Below are 16,859 nucleotides of genomic sequence, written 5' to 3'. Positions count from 1 at the left end.
ACCGAACGTTTATAACTCATAACATGATGTAATCCTATTATTAAATGTACGTACATACATACATTAATCAACTATTAATCATTTTCGCTGTTTGAAAGAAAATAAAAGACAATCTAATATTACACTGTAGAAAATTTGTATTTTGTTTGAAAAATTTATAATATGTAATATACCTATTCAATTACGTACAATAGCCAGTGTGTATGCATGATGCATAATTGTTAAATATGTATGCATACGAATTCTCTATATAATATAAATGTTTAAATATGGTATACATCTATATAAAAAGGTATTTTTAAATAAGAAAAATTTAGTTATTAAATGAAAGCATGCTACATGTGGTTGTTATTTCTATTAAGAGAGGGCGCTTGCTTCTGCGAATCATACCGGAAGTTAGGAGAAGTCTCACTACAGACTCGTTGATTTCAGATTCTTTTGGACCTAAGCACGATGGGTGAGATGTCGGGTTTTATACGACTATCATTTTCATCGTTTTGAATCTGTGACTTCTCTTTAAAACTTGCTAATAAACAACTATCAGTTATTCATAAACACGCGCATACTTTTAGTTTAGATATATATGATTTGGATGAGGTGAACTTAAAAGATTTGTAGCATCCTCAAAGTTGGGTTATTTTTGAATGTAGTGTTGTTTAGTGTGCTTCTCATGGCTACTTGTGTATATGCTACTTTTCTTACAAAATTCTTCAAATATCGTTGAAGCATTACACATTTGTTTGATTTTGTAAACAGTTATTATAAACAGTTCAAACGATGATACCAAATAACAACGTGCATTAGTTGTTTCTTCCGCTTATCGATGTGTTCTAAAATATAGCGAATAAAGAAGAATTTCTGTATTATAGGTATTTCTCGAGACCATTGGCATAAGCGACGAGCAACCGGTGGCAAGAGGAAGCCCATTCGTAAGAAGAGGAAGTTCGAATTAGGACGACCAGCTGCAAACACAAAACTTGGAGCTCAACGTATACATACGGTAATTATTATAGAATGCTCCATTTCTTAACTATTTTATTGTTCATCTCAAGGATTTGAGAATATCAATAAAAAGTAAACAAAAAAAACCGAAAAAGGTTTCTCTTTTATTTAAAGTGATGACTACCTTTACCTACTCTGAACAATGTGTTGACTTTCATCTCACAGCGTACTGATCAAAATTATAAGTTAGATAATATTTATTAATTGTAAAGTAATCATAGCTAATCAACTTTTTTTATTTCTGTGTAAACTAGGTACGCACACGAGGTGGCAATAAAAAGTATAGAGCACTTCGTTTGGATACAGGAAACTTTTCATGGGGTTCTGAATGTAGGACTAAAAAAACACGTATTATTGATGTTGTTTATAATGCATCAAATAATGAATTAGTAAGAACAAAGACTCTAGTGAAGAATGCAATTGTCACTATTGATGCAACACCTTTCAGACAGTGGTATGAAAGCCATTATGCTTTGCCACTGGGTCGTAAACGGGGTGCCAAATTGGTAAGTAATGAATGTATCATATACATTTTGCATCAAAAGTTTTGTTCAACGATCTTTTAATCTTCTTGTAAAGTATTTTTTAACATTTTTATTGATCAAATTTTCTAATGAAATAAAAATAATCTAATTATTTTCAGACTGAAGCAGAGGAAGAAGTTCTGAATAAGAAGCGGTCAAAAAAGGCAGAAGCTAAATACAAAGCAAGGCAGCGATTTGCTAAAGTTGAACCTGCTTTGGAAGAACAATTTGCTACAGGCCGTGTGCTGGGTAAGTAACTCTTTATGTAACGATTTAAGATTAATTTAATGGGCATATAATGTCCTTTATGTGAAATCAGATTTTAATTTTACTTTCAGCCTGTATAGCAAGTAGACCAGGACAGTGTGGTCGAGCGGATGGTTATATTCTTGAAGGAAAAGAACTTGAATTTTATATGAGAAAAATTAAAAGCAAGAAAGCTAAATAAATATGTAACATCGAGAAATAAAAAAATAAATTTACGTGTATAACAAGTGGCTATAAATTTATAATTAATGCTGAACAGCTAATATATACACATGGTTACGTTTCGGTTTTTAACGTGAGGTATAATTAACGAATGAATTGCAATAAATTGTTTCCAAAACATAATTTATCAAATACTTTTCTAATACATACGTATAACGACAGTAATATACAAACTAACATCAATTTTAATATAATACAACATATATATGTGTGTGTCTATATATATATATATATATATATATATGTTATTCAGTTATCGCATACAAATGTTTTGCAGTATGAATATCAACAATTTTGTATTTCTTACTGTGATGTATAAGTATTTGCCTCATTGTTACTTTTTAATTCGTGATTTTAATTATTTTTCAAAATTTATTTGTGTGATTATTCTTGATAAAAAATGATTTTCTCAATTTTTCTTTGTTTTTCGAATACGTAAAAACCAGGAATATTTGTATTGCACTTAATTCGTAACAATGGTAAAGCACATGTCAATAAAGCTGTTTGTGTTGGTGTAACAATTGTGAAAAATCCGTACACAAAGATCTTATTAAACGAAAAGAAGGAAATGCATATGTCATTCATATAGCAGAGTTTTTTTTATGTTTATTGTAATAATAATGATAATACTCGATAAACTTAGAAAGATGAAGGTACGCTCGTCTAAGTTTAATCTTTAAAATAAGATTCTGAGTTCTTGTCTTAATTTAAGACGTTTCTGTAACTTGGTGAAATTGTATTATTACTGTTGCGCGCGCGCGTGTGTGTGTGCGCGATGCGCGTGCGTACATGCATGTGTGTGCGCGATGCGCGTGCGTACATGCATGTATGCGCGCGTGCCTTCTAGCATAAAATGTTACAAAATTGATTACTTCTTACGTCATGCACTAGAGCTAGTACAGAGGAGTAGAAAATACTCCCTAAGTCAATATTTTTTAATTCTTTATATTTTTACCTTATAAAAAATGTGTAAAGCACAATTTTATACACACACACGCACACATATGCATGTATATCTTATGTACGTCTTAAGCACAACGTTTATATTACGTAAACGCAAAACACAAACAGCAGTGGAAAAAAATTCAACAGTAGTATTAAAATTTACAAAGGAATTATATGTATGAGCTTACGTACCGATTTCAATGAAATTATTATCTATAAATGAAAAATGGAGAAATATGCTAGATCAGTATTGAATATGAACCGAAAAGGTTCAGTATTTTTTGATACTATATGTATCTATAATGTTTTATCAAAATCGGCATGTAATCGTTTATCGTAGTTCCCTTATTAAAGAATAATTATTTCTAATGTATTAAATTTCTGCTTTCGATTTCAGAAATTTACAGTGATCGGTTCTAGGCTCTCCATGCATTTGATGTCGCATGTTGTGTATTTATCATGAGTCTCGGCATTGCTTGCTGTTGATTCGAACTTGCAGCGGAACTGGTAACAATAGTGAACGAAGGCTTTTGAGCACAAGTTCTCATATGCATTGGCCAATGTGACTGTTGGCACGGATAGTCACAGTATGCTGTGTTCCAACAACAGTAAAATAATGCCTCTCGGCCACACATTGCACACCATTGTTTACGTTTTATTTCTTCGATACATCGTAATTTCTCTTCTTCGACTTCTTTACGAGTTTCTTCGATAGCACGTAAACGTTCAGCTTCTAAACTCGCTTTCATTTCTCTTAGTATTCGGTCTGAAACAAGCAATATCTATAGATGCATCTAATATTCTATTTTAATTAGAGACAATGGTATAGGATATGAGAAATGGTACATACCAGTGTTATGTTTTAATTCGGCTATTTGTTGTTGATGCTGCCATCTCATACGCTCTATTTGTAAACGTAAAAAGTGAACTGTCGCCTGATGATTCTCATTTGTACTAGTTTCACAATTCTGATTCTCCTGAGCCGCTTCTTTATATGCCTCTTCCATTAATTGTGCCATCTTTTTAGCTAAATCTTGGGCATCGTGATATAAGCGGGCGCTAAGGGGACCTGCTTCTGGTGGAAGCATTTGATAGTCGATACATTTTTCAGTCTGATGAGAAGGAATGTAAGCTATGGAATCGATTGAATTAGACAATGTACTTGTCGCTGAATGCGAAACGAGTTGCGAACAAGTACGAGAAGTCTTGTTCGGAAACGATTTCCTAGCTTTGCTCTCTTTTTTTTTATGCGCAGTTTGGGATGTGTCTTTTTGAGATTGCTGATTACCACCTTTTTCAGTTACTGTCAAACTGTTAGCAGATTTTTTAATAGAGTCGGTTGTAGTACCGTTATTTACAACGAAAAATAGCGCAACGGATTGATCCAGGGACATCTTTTTCGATGATTGAACATCTGTATTCTCAGTTTTTGTTTTACCACCAGCAGATACGGAAATCGGTGACGATACTGAACCATTACTACTACTATTTGATGGGTTTGCCTGTATAACTGATATTGTTGATTCTGTCATAATGGATTTCTGATTTTGCTCATTGACAATTGATTTCAAAGCTTTTTCTGCGTTTACTTTGTCAACCATTCTGGTTTTTGGCTTATAAACTTTGCCCACATTTTTAGTACTTTTGAAATTACTTTTCGCCATACATAAAGAGTTTTGATTAACAGTATCTGTTTTAGTGTCACTTCCCATTATCGATGACTCGTTTCTGACTATTTGTTCAACGTCGTTCATCGTCGACTGTGTATTCAAAGACGGTATTGCTGGTGTTGGTAAACTTTCCGAGGACTCTGCATTATCGTTTATTACTTTTTTAGAATTATTATTTTGTTCCAATATTATTAGATTCGATTCGTTCGTATTACATTTAACTGTGTCATTCTCATTCATATTTTTCATAACTACAATTTTACTGGTACCTGGTTTGATGTCTTCTTTAGTTTCTTTTTCAGTTATTAATAGATCAGCAGCTTTCAAATCCTGTTTTCGTTCTTTCGCCATTAACTCGTTCAAACTTAATGAAAGATTCGAATCGTCATGTGTGGTTACGACCAATTCACTTTCTGATTCTTTCGTTTGCGCTTCCTTCAGCGGCTTTTCTTCGATCTGGTCTTGTTCAGTACATGTGTGGAGGCTGGGTAACATTTTCTTTTCGATATCAGAATTATCTACTTTTACCGTATCGGTTTGTGACTTAGATTTAACGTGTAGCCGTTTCTTCAGAGTTGATTTCTTCTTGGGAATCAAAAATTGAGAAGATATATAGTTATTCGAACGAAGTGGATCGTAATTTGGTAACATTAATTTTATCTGCATTGGGTCATGAGGATTATATTGTACTTTAGGAGGTGCAAATTTGAATTGTCCGAATACAAGCTCGAGTTTTCGACAATGTCGTGTAATTTCTCTGACACATTCTTCCATATCTAATTTTCTTTTCCGTGGTAACGGAACAGGAGGCTCCTCGGAATATAAATACAGATCTCGTGGAGAAACCCAAGCTCGATCATGTTCACCGAAAAAACGGACGTCTACGAAACCTTGAGAGTTTAATCGCGGCATAGCTTTAGCTGGCCAGAATGGAAAACCTTTTAATTTAGCCCATACGAGTGGATGAGGACGGCGACAAGGTTCAATAAACCATGATGGTTGTGGTCTTGGTAAATTTCTTCCATGAGCATAACAGTCAGGACAAGCCTCAATTTCTGACACTTCCTGACGTGCCATTTTGATTATTTGTTTCGCGGCGTTTGTTAATTTGGATGTATCAGTGTATACTCCGCCGCCTGAATAATTTTAATTAAAATATATATACACATATAAATAGATAAAATATTTCTGATTAGTCTAACTCAATGTAAAATGCCTTACGTACACGTATTGAACACGATACAATTATGTTGTATCCATTTGGCGTCGGCCATGAATGCATCCGTACTTCCATACAGCTTAGCTCGTACGTTTGACTCTAGTAGACTTAAATCCATTGGTTTCACTACATAATCCATATAATTTAGAGCTTCGGAAAGTTCAACTGGTTTCCAGAATGGTTCTGACTATGATAAAAAATTGAAATGATTCATGAGCCTCTCTAACAAAAAATCTAAACACTAGTAAGGAGATAATATACGTACACCAGGATATTCCCTCATTCTCTCAACTACATGCTTTAATAATAAACATAATTGGTCAACTGATAATTGTGCCATAGCTGTAGAACGTGTTTCAGCATTTTCTGCTCTCAATATGGCTGCACACTCTCCACATATCCAATTTTGGATAGAAGAGGGTTGCATTCCTATGCATCTGCGATGCCAGGATCGAGGACAGGCACTGCAATGTGCTTCTACTGATTCCTTGTGACATCTCCAGCAGAATCTATCATTTGTACTCTTTTTTTTCCGTTTACTTCTAGAGTTAGGTTCCTCTATTAGTGAATCTACTTCTTGAGTACTGAAAAATTAAATATCCTCTTTGAATAAATAAAGTCTGCATAGAATTTAATAGGATATATTTAAGAACATGTACTGTCTAAACTTACTCAAAACTTCGTTGTTTCCTTTTTAAGCTATTTCCACTCTTGGTTGTACTTTGTTTCACATTATCATTTCTATTACTCTTTGAGCCATTTTCCACTTCAGAAGAAATTATATCCGATTCTTTTACATTCTGAATATCTTCTATTTTGCTTGTATTATTTCTTTCTGCACTATTACTGTCTAGAATGATTACCTCTTCATCATTTTCATGTTCTTTGTCATCACTGTTGCTAGTTTTTTCTATGCCTTTAATATCACTGACTGTGTTTGCTATTGTCAAATTATTTTTTTCATTGCTAGGTGTATCAACAGAACTGTTTTGGTCAATTTGAGTATTCAATAACTGTTTGATTTCCTTTTCTGATTCAAATTTAATCAAATCTTGAACTTGTAGAGAATTTGTTAAACTTTCTTGAGCTTCTGTAGATGTCATTTTGACTCATCGCATCTGCTTGCTTGAATCTAAGTTTACTTAATCGTAAACATAAACATGAAATAATAAAATTAATGGTAAGTACAATGCTTGATAATTAAAAGTTATAAGGAAAAATTCATTCTATAAGTACAGGTATACGTATATAATTTACCTTTTTAAATTTATAAAAAATATACAGTTACAATGAGTGCACAGATAAAAAATAATAAGAACTGAAATTACTTATTGTTTGGTGTTGTAATAAAAATATTGCCTTATGTATTGACTGATTGATAGACATAGGATATAAGATATGACAACAGCAACTACAAAAGTTTTACACTGTATAGGTATATTGCATGGATACTAGATTGAACATATGTGTGCATGTGTACATATATATATACAAAGAGTCACCATTCATAGAGTTCATAAATAAATCCGAACTTGTAGGCAGCAATAGTGTTTTTGACAATCTGTGCTTACTAAAATGTTTTTCACTAGTCAGATAAAGCACTTTCTATAGAAATTTTAAGTAACGCGAATAAGCAAGGTATATTATTTTCCAATACGACATTGCATCAAAACCATAAGCATAAGCATTCTTCCCCCCTCCGATTAACCAACAAGTACCAACCTTTTGTAGGTGCATATATATATATATATATATATATATATATATGTATGTATGTATGCATGTGTTCGTGAATGTTCAGCAAGTCGTACATGCTAGAATTTACCTACGTTACAGATTCATATATACACATGAAATTAGATAACTACAGCTACACTATATACTTATATTTTTCCTATTATACATTCAGAGGGCTTGTAAGCCCCCATCTCCATCTTCATTTCACATTCAATATCATTGGATTCAGTTTAAATTTGATAATTGAATTGATTTGAGTATTACAAGTCATACAAGATGAGTTAAATAAATATTATATTGTTTGTAAATAGACAACTTGGAAATATCATAATCTATAACAATATTGTTCAATTATCCCATAAACAGCATTTGAAAATTATTAGGAGGGCCCGGACCCTGACGATACGGCCCTTAAGAAAAGTTGCTAGCGATAACTTCGACATCTAGCAGCGGTCCGTGAACTAACATTTTCAGTAAGACTCGTATCATCGGGTGTCGGTGCCCCTTTTAATAAAATATGTATAAAAAATCATTAAAAAACCATTAAACAAACAATATTATTATGTAAAATCATTCAGAATACTTTTAGAGACTTCAAATTGCAACAAATAATTAAATTTAAGCAGTGAATATACTATAAATTAATGAAATATTAGTATTTTTATGTTTATTAATTATTTAAGCTATTGTTAACTAGTTAATTCGCATAGTTAACAACTACTGTTCTCTCCGAAGCTAATTCTAGACAATTTTCTATATTAATATTGTTTATTTATTGCAAAAACAGCATTTGGAAATTATTAGGGGCACCGCTCCCTTATGATACGGGCCTTAACGATAGTTGCTAGCGACAGCTTCGCCATCTAGCGGCGGCTCGCGAACTAACATTTTGAGCAAGGACCGTGTCATCTGGTACCGATGCCCCAAATAATTTTCAAATTCTGTTTTTACAATAAATAAACAATATTATTACAGAAAATCGTTCACAGTAATCTTGAGAGAGGGTAAGAGTTGCTAACCATATGAATAATCAAGATAACAATAGCATAAATAATTAACAAACATATAGTTAGCAATATTTTATTATTTGTGACATATTCTCTGCTTGAATTTAATTGTTTAAGACAGCTTGTCGTCTCTAAGACTATTCTGAAGGATTTTACGTAATAATATTCTCTGTGTAGTGGTTTTTTAATAATTTTAAATATATTATTAGAATGGGAACCGACCCTCGGTGATGCGAGCCTTACTGAAAATGTTAGTTCGCGGACTGCCGCTAGATGTCGAAGTTGTCGTTAGCATCTTTCATTAAGGCCCGTATCATCAGGGTCTGGTGCCCGCTTAACAATTTTCGAATGTTGTTTTTGCAATAAATGAACAAATTCCGTGGTCTTGTGTTTGTGTCGCCGTTCTGTGATGCGTAGGCAGTAGAGAGGGAATAAAATGGAGTCATTGGTGGGGATCCAGAAGTCAATGAGTGGGGCGATATGCGGCTGTAATCCTCAGTCACTCTCGAGATTTTGAAGGGTGCGGATGATGGTAATTCTCAGGTAGTTGCTGGGTCAGCTTTCCCTGAACCGTATCAAAGACCCATGGGCCCATGAGGGTGTATCAACCTTGATTAGGGGTCAGACCATACGCTGCGGAATACAACATTCACCGTAGGACATCGTCAAGCGTCTTTGTTTAAGAATCAAATTATGGGTAAGCAATTTTCAAATTTTAGTTTAAAACAAAAGTATTGCGTAGCTAAATAGTCAGAATTTCTCTTGTTTATTTTGCTCGCGTTTCTTTCTCGTCTTTCATAAGACAACTACCATCTTATATCTGTTTTGTGAACAGCCAAGACAGCCTGGATAGCCGAAAAGTTGCCTACTGCGACGAAGGACTTCGAAGATTTCGTCTGACGATACAAATTCTACCTCATCCTTAGCTGCTTCGAATAAATTAAAATACCGATTCAACTAGGTTCATCTTGTCAGTGTCTGGACAATAGGCCATAACAAGTAAAGTACTTTTAGAGAGAAGACTGACGACAGATCGAGTCTGTCGATACTTATAGCAATAGAATATGTTAAAAACAAATTTACTTGTATTATAACAATAAAGAGATTGTAGTAAAAGGTATATGCATTCAGTGATTTATTTATTCCATCATTCCATCAACTGTAATTCACTTCCTAAAAGCCTCTTTTGGTATTGCGTTCTCATGATACTTTCCTTTATATCTGTCCACACTTTATTTTGTGGCGAAAATGAGCAAAAGTATCAGGAGAACATGATATGAAAGGAGGTATCCCAACTCCTTTAAAAATTTGCGGCAAACAAATTCTGGTTTTGCCAAAAATTTGATAAAGTATCAGGAGAACATGATATGCGAGGAGGTATACCGAAAAATTGGCGAGAAACCGAATTCAGATTTTGCCGAAATTTCGATAAAGTATCAGGAGAACATGATGTGTGAGGAGGTATACCGAAAAATTGGCGGGAAACCGAATTCAGATTTTGCCGAAATTTGGATAAAGTATCAGGAGAACATGATGTGCGAGGAGGTATACCAAAAATTGGCGGGAAACCAAATTCAGATTTTGCCGAAATTTGGATAAAGTATCAGGAGAACATGATGTGTGAGGAGGTATACCGAAAAATTGGCGGGAAACCGAATTCAGATTTTGCCGAAATTTGGATAAAGTATCAGGAGAACATGATGTGCGAGGAGGTATACCAAAAATTGGCGGGAAACCAAATTCAGATTTTGCCGAAATTTGGATAAAGTATCAGGAGAACATGATGTGCGAGGAGGTATACCAAAAATTGGCGGGAAACCAAATTCTGATTTTGCCGAAATTTCGATAAAGTGTCAGGAGAACATGATATGCGAGGAGGTATACCGAAAAATTGGCGGGAAATGGATTTTAGATTTTGCTCAAACTTCGCAAAGGTATTAGGAGAACATGATATGAGTGGAAGTATCTCAGAATTTTAAAAAACGGCTGGTTGTTCCACTTTTCAATAATAAAATAGATATCTTCAGATGGAAATAGAGGATCAGGTCAGGACTGTGGTTCAATAAATCAGTAAACGCAGATTACTGTTTTTACAGTGACTTTTATTTTTGTGATAATACAGTACGTATAAGGTGTTGTAGCTTAATAGCACATGTAATTGAATCGCGATGTTTTCTCACTCAAAGTAATGATGAGGCAGGAATTGAAAAGTCGTTTGACATCAAGGTTTTTCGCCGCGCCAACAAGCCAGCTAGCCAGGCTGATCTGCCTGATTAAAACAAACAAAAAAATGCTAAGAACATTTAGGCAATAGTTTTGTTTTACATTCAAAATTGAAAATATAAATCTAACTTACCTATGATTCGATTCTTGAATAAATACACTTGATGTCGTCCCTCGATGGATGTTGTATCTCACGGCATATCGTCTGGCCACTAATGAAGAATGACACACCGTCAGAGACCCATGGGCACATGAGCCTTCAACACAGATCAGTGAAAGCCAGGGAAAGCTAGCCTACGAGCCGACTAAAGATTACCACCACCCGCACCTTTCAAAATCTCGAGAGCAACTGAGGGAGGATTACAGATTGCAGCGCGTCGCCCCACTCTCTGACTTCTGAATCCCCACCAATGACTCCATTTTGTTCCCTCTCTACTTCCTACACGTTACAGAACGGTAACGTCATAAAAATTCTCTACATGTAAAGAATCGCTCGACAAGCCTGTGACAAACGGGTTTATCGAACATCTTTTTTGGGTATAAACAGCTTGTATTTAATTTTGAATCGATATTATAACTGTAATTCTTACCGTTTGCAGTGCTGCGTTTTCACGTTATATTAATAATTATGATTATTTGTAATGTAAAATCTGAGTTTAATCTATAGATGTTCGAATATTTATTGTCAAATTTTCCATATAAATGTATATAAACCGCCGCGGCGCTATATGCAAGGCAGTGTACATCGATCACGAAATTTTAATCTTATACAGTAAATAGTAGTCTTATTCTTTGTATGTACGTGCACTCATTCGCTCTCATGCTTTTCATTTTTCTTCTCTTATTATTAGTACCTCACAATGTACATATATATAAAAATACATTCACCCGGCTTAATAACGCATTGTTATAATACGTTGCGTTAAAATAAAGCGAATTATATAAAAGAATACTATTCACAATGTTCTCCTATTTGTTGGATCTAGTAAAAAGAATTATTGTAAGGGCACATTTTCTAAAGGTACTAATTTTGTCTCTATCCACAGTAGTAGTAGCAGTAGTAGTAGTAGTAGTAGTAGTAGGAGTAGTAGTAGCAGTAGTAGCAGAAGTAGTAGTAGTAGTAGTAGTAGTAATAGTAGTAGTAGGTAGTAGTAGTAGTAGTAGTAGTAGTAGTAGTAGTAGTAGTATTAGCAGTAGTAGTAGTAGTAGTAGTAGTATCAGTAGTAGTAGCAGCAGCAGTAGTAGAAGTAGTAATAGAAAATAGTAAAGGTTATTACTGATTCGCTCTAGCATATTAATGTAGTGCATCGAGTTTCACTGCAGGGGTATAATCACAGAAATTAGCCATAGGCTATCGCGCATAAGTTTACATTATTTCTTCACACAAGGCACTTTTTTTTTAAATGTCTATAGTAAAATAAGTAATATTAAATAAATTCAGTGCCACTTTGAACACTTTAAAAAATGGTTAACACCTTGTACTGTAAGTCTTATTACTTATTACTATAACAAAAATACCATTGCGCGAAACAATGGATTTAAAATGGGAAGCACCATATTATTTACGATAATATACAATGTTTAATACACTGGTACTATCGTACTCATGCAATCCCATATTTAATAACGCATGTGCGATTGTACACAAGACAAAACTATTGAAAGCATTTACGCGACGTCTTCTAAGAAACGTATAGTCTACTGCTATCTCAAAAATCACTCAGCAACAGTTAGTAGACGGAACACGCCTCATGCTAAATGATGAAGCATTTTTGAATATTAATTATGTATATGGATGTAATTGTGGTGGAAGTCGCGACGGTGTCGTAGAATTTTTTTGACTACTAGATGGTGGTGTTAATAGACCACTTTCATTTGGACTTTGTCTACCAGATTCAGGATTAGAATCAGATTCATTTGCGTCAATAGATGGAATCTCATCCGTTAATCGTTGTTGCGCTCTTTCTAACATATTCAAATCTACTACATGTGTTTGTATACGATGCGATTCATCCATTACTATGTTTGGGACTGTTGCTCTGAGACCAGATCCAGAATGGGACTCCACAGGTGGTATCGTAGATCTTAAGAGGAACTGAGAACCTTCTTCCGCAGTCGTTATTGCGAATGGTGTAAGCCATTTAACACAGGGCATGAGTTGTTCCCATGGAATGCGCGATACCCTCAATGCGCATTCTCTTCCTAGCGTGTGATAAATGGCTGCTGCTGCTATATGACTGTAAGGGAACTTCAAACTTCCTTCATCTAGGGTAGCTAAATCCAGCAATTGAGCTGCCTGGGAATACTGTAGCCCTCCATATTGAGGATAAATAAAAGCATTTGGCCTTGACCAATCGCCTGATTCAATCTGCATATAAATATTAAGCCAACCGGGTGCAGTAACAGGAGATAAATTCCACCCCAGACCTTTTAAAATCACCAGTTCCTTTCCTAAAATTTCTTCTTCGGTACATGCTCCGTCGGTGACGTACGCAAATTCTGCTATTTTAGGTGGATATATTTCTTCAACCTAATGAACAAAAAACAAATAATTGATATTTATACATATAAAAGAACAGTAACTACAGAAAAAATGAAAGAAAAAGTACATACCTTGGCTGCTATAAAAAGGCATGTAATGCCTATTAATTGCAATTGATTCTTGGGTACATTTTGGTGCATGGACAGATACCTGTCTATGTAATCCATTGCAAGGTAATAAGTTTCTCTATGTAGTTTGTATACTTCGCAAACTTCAATCAACCAATCCAATAAAATTGCCCGCATTCTTGGTTGTAGCGTTGGATGCCTTTGAAACATTTGTGGATTCCTTTGAGTAATAGTTTTTTGATCTCCCAAACACATCAGAGACCAGACCTGAGAGCCATCAGCCCAGGGAAATGAAGGCAGAGGACTAGGTCTATTTGTTACATTATTTGAAGATGATGGTGTTAAAAAGCATGTAGCACTTCGTAGTTCCGACCATGTAGCTGGTTCTTGTTGTTCTTTCAATGGAGACACTTGATGCGGTATACATGAATTTTCTGCAGAATGTACTGTATGACATGATTCTGAATACGATGTATTTGACAATGCAGGGATTTTACTAGGTGGATACACATTTTCTGAATCCTCAGAGATTTCTGTTGTACGTCTTTTTCGTTTTAAAGATTGTGTTGCAACTTTGCCACCTTGCAAATAAGTCTGTGTTTTCTTCCCTTGTAAACTGAAAAGGCAAAAAACATACCCTCTAAATGACAATATTCTAATGCTTTCTTTTATAAGCTTCCATACACATATATGTATATTAAAAAAGAAACATTTAATTGCTCTGTATAATCCTTGAGATACTTCTTGATGTTGAGAAAGAATTACATTATAAAAGAAATGTATGTACAGCTTATCCTAGTAAGTATAGAAATTTCATATCATGGAAACTCTTTATAAATTGTTTATAAAACAGTAAAATAAACATTTGTGCACTTATTAATCATGCAACATTGTTAAAAACTTTCCAAGAACGGCTAGTATTTAAAAAAGGTTATATGCATACATTTCTGTAATTCTGTATCAGCTAAGAAGTATAATGAACTGCTTAAATCAATCTCATCCAAAGGAAATACACTGCTAATGTACAGATTGAAATATTAAAGAATTTCGAGGAAATTTGAAAGCCAAACGAAAGGTTTTTCCACTCACCTCGTCTGTGGCATCTTGCTACGAAATCGCCGACGTGTCCAGAAAAATTTTACGAAGGAATGTACTTTTTTAATTCAGGCACGAATTAATCAATACTTTGTTCGAACATTCATACAATTTTCGCAGCATACGGTTCAGAATATCCACAGAAATATGCCGAAAAGTAAAAGAGCGCGCAAAGCTTACAGTAACCCAATCGCCATAATGCACCTGCACTTGACTGCTTTTCATTCAATATTTTATATCAGAACTTCTTGTTAGAAAGCAATCGCGTAATATGAAAATTTCTTTGAGTCTTTTCTGAGGTTATTTCAAGCTCCGTAATATCACGAAACGGTAATTGTTCAGGAAAATAAGGGACGTGGAAGTCGAAGCGCGGGAGACCAGCGCGCGAAACGATGACCAACCCCTGCTTGCACTTTACAACTGTCACGCCCTCTATATGTAAACCATAACCTCAAATGGTCAGAAAAAATTCCAAAGTTTCACATGGGAGCTTCTGCCAAATTCATTTATCTATTTTCAATCCATAAGTGCTGATACTTTAAGGCATATGCGTAGAATTTAACGAGTATGCAAACACGGTGTAGCATCGGCGTCGTTTGACAGACCCTTTGCTCTTACGATACTTTCACCCGATAAAATGATTCATAAGTTCACATAAATAACAATTGGTTAATCCGGAGAGACGTATTTCACAGTAGCAATATGAGACATTCACGAAGCAACACAAAATATCAAATAAACATGATGCAGAAATCTAGGCGATAGCAGCGTCCACACACGCAGTGCGCATCTGTATTTCCCGCTCGATTATGCTACCACTTTTTCAACGAATCTTAGAAAATATGTTCACTCCTTGAAGCATTGTCTATTATTCGATGAAAACGATGACCCCAACGTAGAATAGAAAACACGCATAGAGAAACTGACGTTTTTAAACGACCGATTAACGTTTACGAATTACTTTCGCGGGAACGCCATGCCAGTGCGTACCGGTAGTATACTCGAGGCGCTGCTGTGCAATCATTCAGCGAATCCTATTGGTCGATGCAAGTAGCACAGCTGGCGCTCAGCTGATCAGTTCGACACACACACACAATATATTCATACTCATGTAGTATGCATTTACTCCACCACGCGGGAAATGTACGCGCGTAAATTGTTAGTCTCAGTTCTTTCACAAATTATAAACCAGAAACAATTCATTTTTCTTATGCATCGTGATTGCTTCGCACCATCGAAGATCCTCAAATCCTTGATTAAATATTGAATATTACAGTTTCGTAATTAAAATTCCAAATTCTATCAAATTCTGTGACACAACCTAAGCGCTACGAGAACATTCCTGTTTGCTGTGACCTACTGCGCCATGCGCGCGCATTCGTACCGACGAGATATATACCAGGAGCAGTGTTGTAGAACTTCAGTGGATCTTTGGATCCTATAGAGGAACTGGGGGTAGGCGTCACATTTTTTTTTTTTGAGATTTTTGAAAAAAACACTTTCTTGTCCCTCTATCTATACGATTCGACTCTAAAGCATAATCTAAGATCCAAATAGATTGAAAGTAAAATACTGCAATACTGTGCCATGCGCTTTGGATATATCTTGTCGGTACGAATGCGCGCGCATGGCGCTGCAGTTTACGCAAATGAGAATGTGCTCGTAGCGCCAAAGCTGCGCCATAGAATCTGATATCATAGATGGGAATGCTATTTTTAGTTAGATAGAGTGTCAGATGAATTGCATATTCAACATATGCATATGATTTATTTGTTTAAACATATATAGTTTAATTTGATTTATAACTATACTTTTTGTAGCATAGCAGAAATGTTGAAGTTTGTAAATTTTGTTTATCTACTAACCTTTATGCAGATTATCTTATTTTTTGATACAAACATGCAAAATTGATCAGTTCGAAAAAATATTTCTTGATATTTTCCTTATTAAATAAACATAAATTCTGAAATCATATAACGTATCCAAGAGGTAGTTCTATACTGTCAATAAAATGAATTTTAGTTAAACACAGGTGCCCCATCGATTGAACGCATCGTCAATAGAAAGACAATATGGAGAATCAACCCTACAAAGTTTCACTATTATGCGTACGTGTTGTACACTTAGAATGAAATGCAGCAACTGTATGCGGACCTCGCTACTGTTTCTGACAGAAACCATTGATTTGAATCGGCAAATTTTTCGGTGGTAATGTCAGCATCGAAGTAGGAGAAAGAACGGGGTTCTTGAGTAACGCAGACAGTCCTGGCTTTCTGGAAATCGTCAGCGATCTGGGGCCATTAAACGCTTTATATGTGTCTCGCAATTTGATCCCGTA

General features: G+C 35.0%; 4 protein-coding genes and 1 long non-coding RNA gene across 7 annotated transcripts; 2 read left to right on the top strand and 3 right to left on the bottom strand.

Annotated features, from left to right (window-relative positions):
• The first annotated feature begins 434 nt into the window (after positions 1 to 434).
• On the top strand, positions 435 to 2,020 carry Rps8 (ribosomal protein S8). Its single transcript, XM_076382355.1, has 5 exons — positions 435 to 457; positions 870 to 1,000; positions 1,257 to 1,508; positions 1,646 to 1,775; positions 1,865 to 2,020. The coding sequence occupies exons 1-5, from the start codon at positions 454 to 456 to the stop codon at positions 1,972 to 1,974; spliced, it is 627 nt and encodes a 208-aa protein (XP_076238470.1). The 5' UTR covers positions 435 to 453; the 3' UTR covers positions 1,975 to 2,020.
• A 1,356-nt stretch (positions 2,021 to 3,376) lies between these two features.
• Zmynd8 (Zinc finger MYND-type containing 8) lies at positions 3,377 to 7,533 on the bottom strand. Of its 3 annotated transcripts, XM_076382346.1 has the most exons (7): positions 7,352 to 7,533; positions 7,107 to 7,260; positions 6,522 to 6,990; positions 6,115 to 6,433; positions 5,856 to 6,036; positions 3,811 to 5,766; positions 3,377 to 3,726 (listed from the first exon to the last, which is right to left on the bottom strand). In XM_076382346.1, exons 3-7 carry the CDS (start codon positions 6,950 to 6,952, stop codon positions 3,377 to 3,379), a joined length of 3,237 nt encoding a protein of 1,078 aa, XP_076238461.1. In that variant the 5' UTR covers positions 6,953 to 6,990; positions 7,107 to 7,260; positions 7,352 to 7,533. The 3 variants fall into 3 exon arrangements, with proteins under 3 accessions (XP_076238461.1, XP_076238460.1, XP_076238462.1); XM_076382345.1 differs by having other exon boundaries at positions 7,107 to 7,533; XM_076382347.1 differs by lacking the exon at positions 7,107 to 7,260.
• Positions 7,377 to 9,713, top strand: LOC143181767 (uncharacterized). The gene is made up of 3 exons (XR_013002333.1): positions 7,377 to 7,487; positions 9,011 to 9,290; positions 9,429 to 9,713. It is a non-coding gene; the product is annotated as an uncharacterized LOC143181767 (long non-coding RNA).
• A 1,241-nt stretch (positions 9,714 to 10,954) lies between these two features.
• Positions 10,955 to 12,124, bottom strand: LOC143181469 (uncharacterized). The gene is made up of 2 exons (XM_076381860.1): positions 11,407 to 12,124; positions 10,955 to 11,255 (listed from the first exon to the last, which is right to left on the bottom strand). Exon 1 carries the CDS (start codon positions 12,122 to 12,124, stop codon positions 11,786 to 11,788), a length of 339 nt encoding a protein of 112 aa, XP_076237975.1. The 3' UTR covers positions 10,955 to 11,255; positions 11,407 to 11,785.
• Positions 12,125 to 12,591: 467 nt separating this feature from the next.
• On the bottom strand, positions 12,592 to 14,906 carry Cyce (cyclin E). Its single transcript, XM_076381859.1, has 3 exons — positions 14,516 to 14,906; positions 13,430 to 14,042; positions 12,592 to 13,346 (listed from the first exon to the last, which is right to left on the bottom strand). The coding sequence occupies exons 1-3, from the start codon at positions 14,527 to 14,529 to the stop codon at positions 12,600 to 12,602; spliced, it is 1,374 nt and encodes a 457-aa protein (XP_076237974.1). The 5' UTR covers positions 14,530 to 14,906; the 3' UTR covers positions 12,592 to 12,599.
• Between the last annotated feature and the right edge of the window lie 1,953 nt (positions 14,907 to 16,859).

The sequence above is a fragment of the Calliopsis andreniformis genome, chromosome 7 (genome assembly GCF_051401765.1).
Source record: "Calliopsis andreniformis isolate RMS-2024a chromosome 7, iyCalAndr_principal, whole genome shotgun sequence".
Lineage (NCBI taxonomy): Eukaryota > Metazoa > Arthropoda > Insecta > Hymenoptera > Andrenidae > Calliopsis > Calliopsis andreniformis.
The sequence above is the reverse complement of the archived record's forward strand: the minus strand, read 5'-3'. Positions and strand labels throughout refer to the sequence as shown.